We start from the raw sequence: 16,281 nt of genomic DNA on the forward strand, positions 1-16,281 counted from the left end.
TTTGATTAGAGGCTTTATTGAATGATTTGAGGGGAAAGGGGCAACTTTTCTGAGGGATGAGGAAAACCAGAGGGTACTTTTTCTAGGAGATGCCTCTGCTCACCAGGCTAGAAGAACCTGAAAGAGATGCTTGTGAAACTGTGTCGGGAACGTGAATCAGGTGGTGGTGAAGGCTGGGTGCTCCCTGAGGGCCGGAGCCCTTCGAGAGCACTATGAGAGTAATGGGGTTCTAGGTTATACAGAGTCCCCCCATGCAGAGCCCAGCATAACCTAGAGCCCCGCTAAATGACAGGTGAAAACCCCTCACCTACAGTGGGACTTCTTGCCGGAGTGGGGTGCTCTGGGTACAGCTCGAAGAAGGGGTAGTTCTGTGGATCATGCTGGAGGGGGCTCTAGCTTCGCGGTAGAGAAGGTTGCAGGGAGTTTGACATTAGGCAAGGTTGGAGGACACAGGCTGAGAGCGGAGTTGCTCAGAGCCCTCAGCCGTCTCCGCCTTACCCAGATCCGGGTGTTCCAGAACACAGTGCGCCACGTAAGCCGGGTGGCTGTGCAGGCTCTTGCATTTCTTGCAAAAAAGGATCTCGCAGCGCGCACAGCCCCCGAGACGCGGAGACCGTCGCGTCTCCAGCACGCACGGCTCCTCCGGAAGACTTCGCTTCCTGCGGCCAGGAACCCGAGCTCTCAGTGCCCTGGGCCTTCCATCCTCCCTGGGGCTCAGCACCCGGGTCCTGGTGCGGGGCCAAGGAGCATCCTCACCTTTCGGCAGGAGCAGCCAGGCTGCCCAGCAGCGCCAAGGGGCTGAACCAGCCCCAGAAGCCGCTGTCTGAGCGCCGCAGCAGCGCCACCTGCTGGGTGCTGGACTCCTGGCGCAGCGGGGAGTAGGACACCGAGAGCCGCTCGCGGCTTTCCACCTCCGCCTGGCGCGTCTCCTCCGCGACCTCTGCCGCGCTATCTGCGGTCACGTCCTCGTCGTCCTCCTCAGACCTCTCCTCCTCTTTCTCCTGAGCCGCCTCATTGGCGCAAGGCTCCTCCAGCTCCTTCTTCCACAAGGGGGTCTTCACACCTGCGAGCGAGGAGGAGCTCAGCGCTGTACCTTTGTCCCTGGTGGAGGACCTGGGAACACTTGACTGTGCAGGGCTCTGAAGGACGGTGCGTGTGAGATGCCCCGGACCAGCTGGACTCCTTGAGAGGGTTTCAGAGTATGAAACATGCCCGGGGCAAGCAGGGCTGCTCCCAGGCACTGCCAAGCTAAGGATTCGGGATAAGTGACCTCATTTCTGTCAAGCCGTTTCCTCATCTGTGTAGTGAGGTGAAGTAGTGCCTCACCACCTTTCTTTTCTTTTTCTTTACTTTCCTTTTCTAATCTCGGTTCTGAAGATTGCACCCAGTACCTTACTCTACCACTGAACTGCATCCCCAGATCACCACTTTCTTCTAATTGGCTCTAGGGGTGCCTGATCTCTGGGTAGGCTATCAGTAAACATTAATTGCATGAGTTGTCTTTTAATAGGTGGTTGTTTGTATTTTGTTTTCTATATTAGTTTTCCCTCCTCAAAGTGGGACTTGTCTTAGGGAGCCCCAGCATCACTGGTGTTAGGGTGGACAGGACTCTTTGTGATTAGTAAAGCTATCTGTATAGGCAGACAGAACAGATAAAAAGATCCTTTCCATGAACCAATCAATTAGGAAAGAGCTGCCCTGGGGGTGGACAAATTAAGAAGAGATGCCTCTTCCTTCAGGCATGACCCAATTGCCAGTAGATTTTAAACACTACTGCCCACTCTTGCTGGCACTTTTGTGTTGAGAGCCACAACTCGGCTTTGGCTCTCAACACTTTTGTTCAGGGCACGAGCTCCATAACTTCAAGCTAATGTGGAAGCTGGTGTCCACCTGTCAGCCAACATTCATTCACCCAGGGCCTGTGTCTGGAGAGCTAGATTTATCATGAGAAGAAAAGGGAAGGCACAATTCTGGGAGTTTGTCCTGGAAGGTCAAGAAAAACTCCTAGCCAGGCAGGGTACTCTGAGGGAGAAAGAGTGCAAATTGGAGGCCAGCCTCAGTAAATTATCAAACCCTGTCTCAAAAATAAAAAGAACTGGGGGTTAGAGCAACTAATTGCCCAGCATGTGTAAAGCCCCAGATTTGATCCTCACTATTGCAAAAAATAATTATTATTATAAAAGAAAAAAAAGTATAGATCCCTTTCCATCCTATTTAAGCAAAAGGAAATGATAATTGCCATTCTAATCCCTGTGTATTCCGCACCAACTATGTACAGTCATTGTTCTCTTCTTACATCAGGTCTCTTAATCTCCACAACCCTCTTAGGTAGGTGATGCACGGGTAATAGCGGGGTTTCTGAATGTGATCCAGAATGTTTGAAATCTTTAAGGAGAAGTTGTTTCAAAGGTTCTGCCTGTTCTTGGTATTGCTAAAAGTGAAAAACCGGGGGTCCGTTGCACTTTTACCTAGAAAAACAGATTAAATAGTCTTCTGGTTTTGAAAGGCCAAGCCTGGTATGCAGCCAGAAAGGAGTGCTGGGGACATTTAAGGAGATAGGGGAGCAGAAAATGGGTTTGAAAAAGAAGGATGGGACTTGGAGTCCAGCTTGTCCTTCATCAGTGGACACCACTGAACAATCTGATGGAAGGACATGCTCAGAGCTGTTTTAGGATGTTCCCTCTGACAAGATGGAGGAGAACTACTTAAGAGTCATTACAATGGTCCAGGCCATAGAAGACAGAGATCCAAACAGAAGCAAGCTAGAAATAAAGGAGATGTCAAGAATATCCCAGAAGAAGAAGTTGGGCATGGTGGTGCACACCTGTAATCCTAGAGACTCAGGAGGTTGAGGCAGGAGGACTGCAAGTTCAAAGACAGCCTTGGCAACTTAGTGAGGCCATCCCTAAGTAACTTAGTGAGATCCTGTCTCAAAATAGAAAAATAAAAGGGCTGGGGATATGGCTTAGTGGTTAGGTGCCCGGGGTTCGATCCCCAGTACCAAAAAACAACCAAACAAGAAAAAGGAGAAAGGAGAAGGCTTGTAGCTATGAAGATAGGTAATTGAGAAAAGGCTCAACATCTATTCTGGGGTACCATGGTGATGGGTGAGTTGGTTCAGGCTGGGGTCATGATGCCCCATCCTCTGGCCCCTGCCTACCACCAGCCCCACTCACCGTACTTATCCATTCTTTCCAAGGCTGTGTGCCTGCTTCTCCAGATCAGGGACTGGGATGGTGAGCAAGTGCCCAGAACCCATAGAACTTGATCTGGTCTCCACTCTCTGTTGGATCACAGGGGGGTGGGGTTAGAACCTCATCTGCTGCTGGGGCTCCACTCTGGAATAATTGCCTTTTCTAGAGCCTCCAGAGGCACTCAAAGTCCTGGGGTCCCCCCCCCCCTCCTCTGGGGAAGGTGTTAAAGGAGACTGGAGTGGGTCTTTGGTCCCTGATAAGCAGATTTAAATCCTAGCTCTATCATATAAATATACGTGCTATCTGACCTTCAGCAAAAAATCATTGCACAGAACAATTTGGCTAGGCGACCATCACTGGAGGCTACTTCTGAACATGGACACCATGAACAATCCTGAGTCATTCCCCGGGATCTCATGCCCCTGGCAGGTACATCTGAGACAATACTGTGACTTTTAGGGGGCAGCCTACCAAAACACCACAACAAGAGTCCCCTCAGGCCCAGTATCCATATCATTCCGCCAACCCCCCCCCAACCCTGATCTGTCCAGCAGTCCTTTGCTATCTTAGGGGGTACATTCCCTCTCTTAGGGTGTACATTCCCTCTCTTAGGAGCAAGAACTTTGAGTTTTGTGGGATTTTTGTAAAAACTCGAATTATAATAAAAACAGATTGATAATAAAAGCAGATTGAATGTCACAGAGTAACAGTCCCCTAACAGTCATCAGGAAAACAGTAGAGCCAGCAGGCAATTCCAGCAGCAGCAAGAACAGCCATTGGGAGACCCTCTAAAGGGCCACTGATAATGAATGCAAACTCAGAATTCACTAGTTGTCTATCCATAAGACACAGTTTAGGGCTGGGGATGTGGCTCAAGTGGTAGCGCGCTTGCCTGGCATGCGTGCGGCCCGGGTTCGATCCTCAGCACCACATACCAACAAAGATGTTGTGTCCGCCGATAACTTAAAAATAAATATTAAAAATTCTCTCTCTCTCTCTCTCTCTCTCTCTCTCTCTCTCTCTTTCTCTCTCTTTCTCTCTCCTCTCTCACTCTCTCTTAAAAAAAAAAAAAAGACACAGTTTAAAGTCAGAAGAGAGCTGGGAGAAGAGAGCAGGGCACTGTGTGGCATGCCTGGAATCCCAGTTAGTTGGGAGGCCAAGACAGGAGGATCACAACTTTGAAGCGAGCTTAGGCAATGTAGTAAGGTTGTTTCACTGTAAAAAATAAGTGGGGATGTAGCTCATGGTAGAGCAACCCTGGATTCAACCCCAGTACTTGGGGGAAAAAAATAACAAAATACCTTGGGTGCAGTAGTACAAAATACTCAGGAACTCAGGAGGCTGAGGCAGGAGGATTGCAAGTCTGAGGCCAGCAGAGTAACTTTGTGAGGCCCTAAGCAATTAGCAAGACCCTATCTCAAAATAAAATATATATACATAAATAAATAAAAATAAAGGGCTGGGGATTTAGCTCAGTGGGAGAGAAGCCCTGGGTTCAATTCCCCAAACAAAACCAAAAACTAAACAAAATAAAATTGGAAGAGGATGAGCTACACTTATTGGCAAGTTGGAGCATTATTCTCTGCGGTTCATAAAATCATGTCTAGAGAACAAGATGAAGTCAGTTACGGAAAGTAAAGTTACATTTTTTCATATTAAACTTTAATTTTTAAATTAATAGTATAAATACCTTATTAGCTTCTAATAACTAGGTATAACAGATATGCAGAATTCATTTTAATTGAGCAATAGAGAGCATTAAAGAAAATGTATCAGCAAGGTAGCATGTAAGCGCCACCGTGTGGGGATTATCTGTAACAACATCTTACATTTGTATAACAAAAGGGAACCGGAGCTCTTGAACTTTGAGCATATGTCATCAAAGCTGTATTTAAGCTGGTCAAATATTAGAATGCCCAAGTAGTAATGACTCAAACTTCATAAAATTTATTCATTCACTGAATTAATCTGAAGGCAGAGGGCTCCAGGATTGGCTCAATGACTGGATGAAGTTATTAACAGCCTTGTACATTCTATTTTTCCCCCTCTGCCTTCCTTATCTCCTTTTGGATGCAGAACGACTTGCTGCAACTCCAAGCATCATGACCTCATGTGACCATGACCATGATCATGAGTTTTCAGAAGCCCTCCCACAGACTTCTCACTGAATCTCAATAGCCAGAATTGAGACACAAACCCATTCCTAAATCAACCAGTAGCAAAAAGAAATGGGATTGTCCTACCTTTAAAACCTTCTTTCCTTGTCCCCAAAGGAAAAAAAGGGCCAGGCAGGACCCAGGACTTGTTTTAAGAACTCTTAGGAAACAGAAAACCCTCTAATCACTGAAAATGGACACTACATCTTCTGCAAATAGGACAGTGTGGGGACAGAAGACTATCCTTCTTTCCTTCTTTCCCTGCCTTTCTGCTACCCAACCACTGGTCTCGTCGCTCTTTGCCCAATTCCAGGCAGTTCCTTGGATCCAGGGTACACTGAAATCTGGGGGTCAGTAGTTGCCTCCACAGTCTAGGAACTGGATGGTCCACTACCAGCCTCTCTTTCCTGAGGATATTCACCCTCCAGGAGGCCTGCTGTACCAGATCTTAGATACCATATTGTTGCTGTGGGTCCCTATACTCAGTCTCGGCGGGTATGGATGTGGAGTCAAGACACAGACATCCGGAGCTGGTGAGAGCAGGCATGTGACAGACCTCCAGTGGACCTCCTGCAAGCTCATTTAATGCGGAAGAGGTTACAACTGATCTAGGGCGCATCCTCCAATCATACATAAGCAAGCAGGTGACCTAACATTTAGAAACCAATCATCTTATGGTCAATGTAACCATACTATGAGGAAGTTCTCAATATTGCTACTCAGTGGAAGGCAGTCTGGAAGGATCATTGTCCCTATGCAAAGGGGGCCTTATGAGTTGGGGGAATCATGCCTCAGGCCTTCGTCTCTTGCTTCCCTGGCAATGGTGACCTCAATCACGGAGGATGTGGCTTCACTCAGATGGTTCCCTAGAGCAGAGTGCCCCACCCTGCAGGTGTTCCTGTATGAGCGTAGGTTTTCCTAGCACTCTGAGCTGCTCGAAGCTACTAGCTGCAAACTGGAAGTCACTCCCACACCGTCTCTCCATGAACTGGCCCAAGGCAACACCTACACACTCCTGTTCAGATGGTGAGAAAGCCTGCTGATTTCAGTGCAGCCATTTGCCTTTGTTCCTGTGATGGAGCAACAGTGAAGCCACCTTTCAGCTGGTCCTGGATGGCACAGAGCTGCAAAAGGTGAAAGGGGGAAGGGCCTGGGGCCTCTGGGTAGAGGATCAGCAAGGGGATCAGGGATCAGGGATCAAGTCTAGCCTTATGAGCCCTGAAGGATATGTGCACATCATCAGGGGTCTGTCATTGTCAGCAAACCCAATCTTGGCTAAATGAAGAAAAGGAAATTTCTGAAAGGATATTGTCTAGACCCATAGAATCACCAAGAAGATAGAAGAACTGGGCTTTCCATACAGGCAGGACAAAGGCAATCTGGGAGTCCAGATCCATACCTAAAATTCTGCCAAAGAACATGGATCATGAAGGGTTGAATCCTTGACTGCTGCCCCTACAGTTCTGGGAACCAGGTGTGTATGTCACCATGGCTGTCCCCAGAATGGATTCTTTGCTCTTCTGGGTGCCACTGGCTCCCTCTCTTGGCCCAGGTGGGTGGGTTTGATTGGTTGAACCAAAGTCACATCTGGGGTGGGGCCTGTTGAACTTCCAGGATCCTTCTGGGTGGGAAACTCCCCAAACATGCTTCCAGGTTCAGAATCTCCCACAGAACGCACGCCCTTTATTGATTACAGGCAGGAGGGGGAGAACTCCACCTTGTTCACTGTATTTTTTTCTTCCAAATTCATTTGCCTGTGACTGACAGCAGACTAACTCAAACCAGCTTAAAGATAAAAGGGTGGGTGTACCCTTTCTCTGTCACCACTCCTTCTGTGTCTTCTGACTACTTAAGATGTTCTCTGACCTAGTAAAAGAGGGAGCACAGATTTTCTCATTGCTTACAAAAATCCCAGCTCAAATTTTATGCATGTCATTAAATCTTCCAATGGCATGCATTTCCACCCAACTCCCCTTCAGAATTAACTGGATGCTTATTACAGTTCTCTTCCATCTAACACATCTATTTAAATTCCTGAGTCTAGGGGTATAGCTAAGGGGTAGAGCCCTTGCCTGGCATATGTAAGACCCTGGGTTTCAAGCCCCAGTATCAAGAAAAAAAAATCCTGTTCCATGATCAAAAAGTAAAGAAGAAGACTAAAAAAGGAATTTATTGATTCATGTAATCTAAGTGTTGGCAAGCCAGAGTCGAAATCCACACCTATCCTATTTCTGACTGACTCTTGAGCTCAGAATAGTTCATATTATTTTTAAAAGGTTTAAGAAAAAAAAGAAAAACAAAGAATAATATGTGACACAGAGAGTATGTGACTCTCAAAAGCTTAAAATATTTGCTCTGTGGCCATTTACACAAACTGAATTAAAGTCAGAGAAAGGCTTTGCTTTGAGACTCTCCTATGGCCAGGAGTGTGAGTGATCCCTTGTCTCCATTGTTTCCTTTAGTAAAAGGACATGTGATCACCAGCTGCAGTTTCAGCCTGCCTTGCAACTCAGTATGGCGAGATGCTTAAATTGTGATCAAAAGTGTCAGAACGGAAGGGAGTGTGAAACTTCTGCATTATTGTTATTATTTTTATTGCTGTGTTGAGGATCAAACCCAGGACCTTATATGTGCTAGGCAAGAAGTGCTCTCCCACTGAGCTCCATTCCTAACCTCACATTGTGTTCTTATAAGGAAGCTCTCTGTTCTCTCTTTCTTAACATGGGAGGATTCAAAGTCCTGGGAAGTCAGAACTGATTGGTTAGATAACAACAATAGCCAAAGAGAGTGACAAGATAGAAAGAACCTGGGTGTCTGTTCAAGCTCACGGGAAGCATCACTTGCCTACCTCTGAGGGGGAGGAATAATCTTTTTTTTTTTTTCTTAGAAAGTGAGAGAGGGGGGAGAGAGAGAGAGAGAGAGACAGAGAGAGAGAGAGAGACAGAGAGACAGAGAGAGAGACAGAGAATTTTTAATATTTTATTTTTTTTTAGTTCTCGGCAGACACAACATCTTTGTTGGTATGTGGTGCTGAGGATTGAACCCGGGCCGCACGCATGCCAGGCGAGCGCGCTACCGCTTGAGCCACATCCCCAGCCCCGAGGAATAATCTTTTATTCCCTATGAGCCACTGTGTTGGGTGGTAGGAGGTTTTTATTGTTGTTGTTTTTTGGTGCTGGGGATTGAACCCAGGGCCTTGTACATGCGAAGCAAGCACTCTACCAACTGAGCTATATCCCCCGCCTAGGTTGATTTTTATCATAGCAACTTAGCCTGCCACTAAATAATGGTTGGCCTGAAAACAGCAGGATGAATTCATTTGCCTGTGACTGACAGCAAATGATCCTCAGGTTCTCTCTCCCTCCATCTGTGTGCTCTTTGTGTAACAGCTTCATTCTTCCCTATTGCAGAAGGACTTTTCTGTGTCCTGGGAATATGGATTCAGATCTATATCCATAAAGTCTGATTGGGAAAAAAACCTGCTCCTATAGCTCCAATATGAAATGCCCAGGGAAAGGCTCTGTTTGAACTAACTTGAGTTTCATGCTCACCTCCTACATCAGTATCTCTCAGGTAGGTGAGGAAAGGATTCCTCCCTGCCCCAGTGGACATTTGACAATATCTGCAGACATTTTGTTTCACACATTATGGGGAATGGGGATACTACTAGCATTTAATGCCTAGAGGCCAGGGACACTGCTATATGTCCTACAATGCATAGGACAGCCCCCACAACAAAGAAATATCTAGCCTAAAGTATTAACAATGCCAAGGCTGAGAAACGGTGTTTTGAACCAACCTTGTGAATTCTTCAAGAGTTATAAAGGCTGGACATGGTGGTACATGCCTTTTACTCCAGCTACTCAGGAGGCTGAGGCAGGAGGATTGCAAGTTTAAGGCCAGCTTAGGCAATTTAGACTCTGTCTTGAAATAAGAAAAATCAATAAAAAGGTCTGGAGGTGTGGCTCAGTGGTAGAGTCTCTAGTATGCATGAGGCCTTGGGTTCCATCCCCAGTACTGCAAGAAATGTGAGTTCTTGGCCCACCTGGTCCTTGCTCTTCCTTGCATGATGGCAGTAGATGAACTCTTGCCTCCCTCCACCTCTGGTCCTGCAGTCCTTCTCCACTCAGCAACCTGCTATAGAAAGTCCTTCCTTTACCCAAAACTCTCCAGAGTATTTTTCATTTCACACAGAGAAAAAGCCAAAATCTCTGGAGTTTCCCAAAGGCCCTGCATGATCTGGGGCCCCAATTCTTCTCAGCCTCATATCCTTCTTCTCTTTGCTATTCTTAGAATATGCTATCCAAGCTCCTACCTCGGAGATTTTGCACTGGCTGTTCCCTCCGCCCAAGCATTGTTCCTGCAGATAGTTGTGAGTCTCAGTTCTCCACTTCTCTCAGGTATCTGCTTAACTGTCATGCTCTCAGTAAGACCCTCCCTGACCACCTTTTATAAAATCCCCCCATACCTTCATCTCTCCTTTACTGCCTTACTTTTCTCCCTGGTCTTTATTGCCATCTTACTTACCCTAGATTTATTTATCTGTCATCCATAATGCAAGTAGCCTCCATGATGACAGACACCTGATCTTTTTTTGTTTCTTGCTGTATCCTCAGGCCTACAGTGGTGTCTGGCACATGGTAGGTGCTCAAGAATGCATAGCTATGGCCATGGGAGTGAGGCACTGTGATTGACAGCAAGTTCTAGAAGATGGGATGGAGCAAGTTCTAGCAAGGGATGGAGCAGGTTCTCCAGAGAAGGTGAGAAACACGGTGTGGACAGGGGTGCTGGGAGAATCATGAAGAGCTGGGTCCCACCCAAAACGGTACCCAAGTTCTGATGGTCTGACACTTTCACACATTATTTCTTTATTCCTCACAACACCCCAGGGAACTAGACATTACCACTCCCATTTTACATTTGGGAAACTAAAGCACAGAGAGGCTAGGGAGTCATTCCTCTTGCACAGAGATTTCAATAAAACTCCTCTGTCTTTGAACTCTATTGCTGTATCTCTTTCACACTCTTCCTCCAGTGCTCACCACGAGGGGCCCTAGCCCTAGCCCTGCTTCTCTCCCCCAAGCCCCAGAAGCCCCCACTGGGATCAGTCTGGTGAGAAAAGCCATCCCGAGCCTCTCTGCCGAGCTCTACCAGCTCTCCAGGGCCGGCTGTGCCTGGCAGCCAGTGCCTGCCGGAAGGGTTAAGGAGGAGTGTTTGTAGCAAATCTGTCTCCAAGGAGAGGAGAGGAAAGCAGAGCAGGGAGGCTGACGGCCATGCCAAGTTCCCCGGCCACTGGTAGTGGCGGGTGGGAGGCAGCCAGACTGACCCGTCCAGCCCTGGGGGCGAGAGAAGTGTCCTCACCTCCCCCGTCCCAGGAGGTACTGAACTCTGAGTGGGCTGGGCAGCCTGAGGGTGAAGTTGCTGCAAGGCCACCAAGTAGGGAAAGTTCTGGCAGGGACTAAGGAATGTGGGGGAGCCGAGGGCCCAGCCCAGAGGCTAAAGCCAGCAGCAAGCAGCAGAGCCGGAAGTCCTGGGCTCTCCGAAGGTGGAAGGGGACCTCCCCTACCCCGAATCCAGGAGGTCTGGGCCAAGACCTAGCAGGTAGCAGGAGTATAGAGGCAGCAGCGGGAGAGCAGAGGTGCCCACCTCCCCCCAGCTGCAGTGCCAGCCATGTCTCAGCAGGGGGAATACAGGAGGAGGCCTGGGACCCCAGGGCTTCCTGTGCGCAGCATCCGGCCCTTCAAGTCCAGTGAGCAGTACCTGGAGGCCATGAAGGAAGACCTGGCTGAGTGGCTGCGGGATCTCTACGGGCTAGACATTGACGCAGCCAACTTCCTGCAAGTTCTGGAGACGGGCCTGGTGCTCTGCCAGCATGCCAACAACGTCACTGAGGCTGCTCTGGCCTTCCTGGCTGAGGAACCTGTCCAAGCCCAAAGGATTCCCATGCCCCGGACTGGGGTTTCCTGCAATGGGGCCGCCCAGCCGCGTACCTTCCAGGCCAGGGACAATGTCTCCAACTTCATCCAGTGGTGCCGCAAGGAGATGGGCATCCAAGGTAACCACCCTATCTCAGACCCTTATCTTGTGGGGTGTTCATCCCCTCTCTGAGGGCTAGGCTAGATCTGGGGGTGAGGAGCCTGGGTGTTCCTTACAGGTTTGACTCACCTCTCTTCATCCTCCGTCTCCCCATTGCTTAGCAAATCCTCCCCAAATAAATATTGATGATTCATACAACAAACATACATGAAGCACCTATTCTGTATTGAGCACCTTGCTGGGCATCAAGAAGTGAGGGGGTTGAGACCCATTACCCAAGGAATTCATGATCTATCAAGACATATAGATACAAAAATTATAGCCCAGGTGATGGATGCTCCAAGTCCAGGTGAATGTGCCAGGGAACCAGGAAAGAAATCAGTGACCTGGTGATGTAGAAGTGGGAGCCCAGCAAGGTTACACAGAGGAAGGTGATTTGGGTTAAATCTTAAGGAGATTTGAGAAGTTTGGGGAAAAGAGAATTTTAGGCAGATGGACAGCAGTGACAAAGGCACAGAAAAGGTGCTGCATTTGGATGATTGTGAGAGGCTGGGACATGGGGTGGGGGAGGGTGAAGCGGAGGCAAGAAGCCCAACAAACAATGGTAGGGAGGGACGCAGGCATGCTGGGGCTTGCCGGATTCAGGGGAGTGACATGTCAGGATCTGTCATCTCATTGTACTTAGACTCAGGAATAGGATGTGCCTGAATGTTGTGCCATCCTCCAGGCCAAAGATGGTAGGAGTCAGGCAGGAAAAGGGTCAAAATTAGGCTCTTGGCTGGTGGCAAGGCATTGAGGAGCAGGATTGGAGGGTTAATAAAACTGGTGTTTGGGCTGAGGGTCTAACTCAGAAGTGGATTGCTTGCCTGTCAGGCACGATGTCCTGGTCCAATCCCAGCATCACTAAATAAATAAAATAAACAGGCGTTTTATGGAGCACTTACCCTGTGTTAGATATTATCTGTAAATGCCAACAACGATTAGCTTATCCAATCCTAACAATAACCCCATGAAATAGACTACATCTCCACTTTGTAGAAGAGAAAACTGAGACTCAAGTCACACAGCTGGTAGGTGGGAGAGTCAGGACTCAGCCTTATAAGGCAGCATGTGCAGAGCCTGTGCTTGACCCAGACTGGCTTGACCTGGGCTGGGGGCTGAGTCTAGGCGCACAGTGGATGGGGGAGGTAAAAAACCCTGGTGGGAAGCAGGACAAACTGCTTCCTGTTCCTGGACTCAGCCTGGTAGCTGAGTGTGGATAAGGGCAAGGTTGAGGGAACCCTTTTCTCTACAGCCCACAGCCAGGCTCATGCTTCCTCTGCTGTTCATCCACCTCTTCCCAGTCCCAGCTTCCACTGTGAGGCTGGCTGCCCTGTCTGCACTCAGCAGCTGACCAAGCTTCCCAGACCCCCTCCTGCTGGCTGTCAATCACCCCAAGATCCTGAGACCTGAGCCCTCTTTCCAAATCTGCTACCTGGGTCTCGGGAAGACCCCAGTGCTCCCACTAGGAGGTCAGTGGGGGACTCACGCAGTCTGTGCCGCTTCTCCCCCGCCCCACACCAGAGGTGCTGATGTTCGAGACTGAGGACTTAGTGCTGCGCAAGAACGTGAAGAACGTGGTGCTGTGCTTGTTGGAACTGGGCCGTCGCGCCTGGCGCTTCGGCGTGGCGGCACCCACTCTGGTGCACTTGGAGGAGGAGATCGATGAGGAGCTGCGACATGAGCTGGCCTTGCCCCCACCCGACCCCCCACCGCCTGCGCCTCCCAAGCGCCATCCCTGCCACTTCCGTAACCTGGACCAGATGGTGAGGTGCCCAGCACGCGCCCTCAGGTCCTTCGCCACACTCTCTCTCCCCCATCCCAGCCAGCCCTCTTTGGGCCATCCACTGCTTGCGCTCTAATCCCAATTGTGTGGCTTTAAGTCACGTTCCACTCTGAGTCTCAACCTTAACCACACGTTAACCACACGCTGCTGCAATAGCTATAAGTGTCACGTATCACTTTTTTTTTTTTTAACCAGCCCGGCCCTGCTTGGCTCTCATTCAGCCCCCGGTGGGATGGGTGTGAAGAACAGGGATGTTGCAGCATCCTCTCCAACACTCTGGCTCAAGGCCAAGTTCCACCACTTCACCACTATGTGACTTTGGGCAAATTATTTAATCTCTGTGCCTCAGTTCCCTCACCTGTAGCATAGGGACCTCAACAGCACCTACCTTCCATGACTGCTGTATTAATGGACCAGCACATGCAGCATGTGGAATAGTCTGCAGAGAGGGGACACTTCATAGGATAGGGTGCGCTTGTTGTGATTAACCCCATTTCTTCCATTGGAAGAGAGGGAGCTCAGGGAAACTTAACTAAAGGCCTATGATGGAGTGGAAACTGGACTCTGACAGGTTTACCAGATTCTGCAGTCCACTTACTTAGCCATTACACCACCACCTCCATCAGCTGACCCTCAAGGGCATTGGACATAGATGGCTGCTCCTGGTCTTCTCATTGGGTCTTCTCCACCCTCTACTTGCTTCTCAGCCCCCAGCCCTGACCTCAGCAGCAAACTCAGGGGTGGCTCTGGAAGCAGGGAGGATCCCATTTAATTTAACCCAGAGTAGGGGAGGGGACTTGGGTGCCCAGCAGAGGGAAGGACTGAGCCTTCTGTCCATTGATTGCAGGTGCAGAGCCTGGTGAGCCACTGTACATGCCCAGTGCAGTTCTCCATGGTCAAGTTGTCTGAGGGGAAGTACCAAGTAGGGGACTCCAACACCCTCATCTTCATACGGGTAAGTATGGTCTGGGGTGGGGGGGGCTACTCTCAGCAGAATAGGGTTTCTTTTCACAGATGTTGGCCAGGATTAAGGGCAAGGACAGAAAGCCACCATACCCCCCAAGCCATCAAGCCTTGGAGCTTTCCTTCTACTTGGAGATTTCCAGGACATTCCTGGCAAAGTTAGCAAGCCTATACTCTCCTTCCATCAGGGAAATTGGAACCAGTACCTGCCATTACCTCCATTGTAGCCCAGTCTAGAGAGTACCCTCAAGAACAAGTGGGGTATGAGGAAGGTACCCTCACTTTACATTCCATTCTACTCCACCCCCAGGTTTGGTCAGAGCAAGGGGCCTGAGAACCCTAAATCTGTGTTCATGTACCCCAGGCACAATGCTCCCCAGAGTCTCCCCTCATATGGCTGGCTCTATACATTTCTGCAAAGGAGCAGTACAAGCTGAGATGTGCCTCCCATTGGATAATAAACCTCCTGATACCTGGGTGCACCTCACCAGAAGTGGTCTGTGCCCAGGGACATGGCCAAACCCTTTCCTTGAGCACAGGCCACACCTGGGAGCAGAGCCAGAAACCTGAGCCTTCACCCAGAGCCTGGGGCAATAGCCTTGTAACATAGGCAGGGGCAACAGATGGTGGCCCCACTTTTCAACTGAGGAAACTGAAGCCTGGAGAGAGTATGTGACTTGCCCCAGTGTGGAGTGGGGCGGGACTCTCAGAGGTTCTGTCACAAACATCACAGAGGCAAGCCAGAGGCAGTTGGGACCCATTTCAGACACAACCAAGGGCAGGAGCCAGCCCCTCTGTAGGGAAGCAAGAGAAAGGAGTGCGCTGAGGCCTGACTACCTGATGCCCATGTGGTCCCTTGTCTAGTTGGGGGAGAACTTTCTGTTGGCCAGTTTTGCCCCCACCCTTGACAACATATGGAGGTGACCAGACTGCAAAATATGCCCGCTCCCAGCCACACGTGTGCAAGGGAGTGCCTGTGTGTGATCAGCACACGAATGGGCATATCCCTGAGTGTATTTCAGAGGCCTTTGAGAGGGTCCAGGAAGAGGGGATGCCCTCCACCCTGCCCTTAACCTCACCCTTGCCCCCTCAGATCCTCCGGAACCATGTGATGGTGCGTGTAGGGGGCGGCTGGGACACGCTTAGCCATTATCTGGACAAACATGACCCCTGCCGGTGTACATCCCTCTGTGAGTCACCTAAGAGTCTTCTCCCTGTGGGGCTGGCGGGTTGGAGAGGTGTAGCGCTGGGTTAGGAGGCCAGCAGCAGAGATGGGAGGTGTGCCCCTATGGTGGGACAGTTGTGGTGCAGTACTCACTACAGCCACAAGGTGGGGTGCAACACATGCAGAATCGGCATTTGGTCAGCAGTGCACCTAGGCAGAGCTTAGGCGCAGTGGTGGCACCAAGCATGGTCTTTAGTCCTTCATGATCTCCTTCAATATCTCAGGCTTCCCCAGATAAACATAGAATCTACGTAAAAGTCTTAAACCTGCAATACAATACACAGCTTGAAACAAGGCCCTCAGCTGGGCCCTCTGACCAGATTGTGTCCCCTAAACTTTTCCTGTAAAAAAACTAGTGCTGCCACTGTAGGCCCTACTATCTTTAAAGTGGGATGAGGGCAAAGCACAGCTGGGCAAGGGTAACAGTGAGTCCCATCAGCATTGAACCCTTCCTTCCTCTCTTTCTCTGGGATACTGGGTTGGTAGCCCACAAACAGGGCAGCTTCCTGAAGCCCCCAGGTTCACTGGTGCAGCATAAAGTGAGGGTGCAGGAGAGACCCTTGCGGCTCCAGCCCACAATGACCGTCAGCCGCTCACAGAGCCCGAAGCCGCCTCCGGTCGACTGGAAGACATACACCTCTTCAGGCCAAAGGTTGAAGCCTGCTACTTCCCCCTTTCCCAGACCCTGCAATGAACAGGGAGTGGGGGCAGGGGACCTCAGAGAGATGGCTTCATTCCTAAGGTACAGGAGAGGGATGGGGAAGGGCCTCTTTCTTCTTTGGAGTGCATATTCTCAGAGGCTGCCCCACCTCAGATAAAGGGAACAGCACCACCCCCTTCCCCTTCCCCATGCCCAAAACAAAACAACTCAGATATTTGGAA

At 49.6% G+C, this 16,281-nt stretch overlaps 2 protein-coding genes across 3 annotated transcripts in view; one reads left to right on the forward strand and one right to left on the reverse strand.

Annotated features, from left to right (window-relative positions):
• Positions 1-11,223, reverse strand: C3H17orf50 (chromosome 3 C17orf50 homolog). Its single transcript, XM_078042435.1, has 4 exons — positions 11,111-11,223; positions 9,396-9,487; positions 757-1,063; positions 1-659 (listed from the first exon to the last, which is right to left on the reverse strand). Exons 1-4 carry the CDS (start codon positions 11,119-11,121, stop codon positions 431-433), a joined length of 639 nt encoding a protein of 212 aa, XP_077898561.1. The 5' UTR covers positions 11,122-11,223; the 3' UTR covers positions 1-430.
• Gas2l2 (growth arrest specific 2 like 2) overlaps positions 10,590-16,281 on the forward strand; it is a 9,242-nt gene continuing 3,550 nt past the window's right edge. The window contains exons 1-5 of one of the 2 annotated variants that reach the window (XM_005321489.5): positions 10,590-11,405; positions 12,950-13,191; positions 14,059-14,166; positions 15,268-15,364; positions 15,886-16,141. In XM_005321489.5, coding sequence (XP_005321546.2) covers positions 11,021-11,405; positions 12,950-13,191; positions 14,059-14,166; positions 15,268-15,364; positions 15,886-16,141 — 1,088 coding nt within the window. In that variant the 5' untranslated portion in view covers positions 10,590-11,020. The remainder of the gene's footprint in view (positions 11,406-12,949; positions 13,192-14,058; positions 14,167-15,267; positions 15,365-15,885; positions 16,142-16,281) is intronic. The other variant, XM_040269126.2, reaches the window with a different exon arrangement.

This window comes from Ictidomys tridecemlineatus, chromosome 3 (assembly GCF_052094955.1).
Source record: "Ictidomys tridecemlineatus isolate mIctTri1 chromosome 3, mIctTri1.hap1, whole genome shotgun sequence".
Classification (NCBI taxonomy): domain Eukaryota; kingdom Metazoa; phylum Chordata; class Mammalia; order Rodentia; family Sciuridae; genus Ictidomys; species Ictidomys tridecemlineatus.

Coding starts and splice junctions, on each gene's coding strand:
- C3H17orf50 (XM_078042435.1), bottom strand. Junction 1,064..9,395: donor CAAGGAAGAGCAAGGACCAG/GTGGGCCAAGAA, acceptor CCTCGCTCGCAG/GTGTGAAGACCCCCTTGTGG. Junction 660..756: donor CTGGCTGCTCCTGCCGAAAG/GTGAGGATGCTC, acceptor TCCTGGCCGCAG/GAAGCGAAGTCTTCCGGAGG.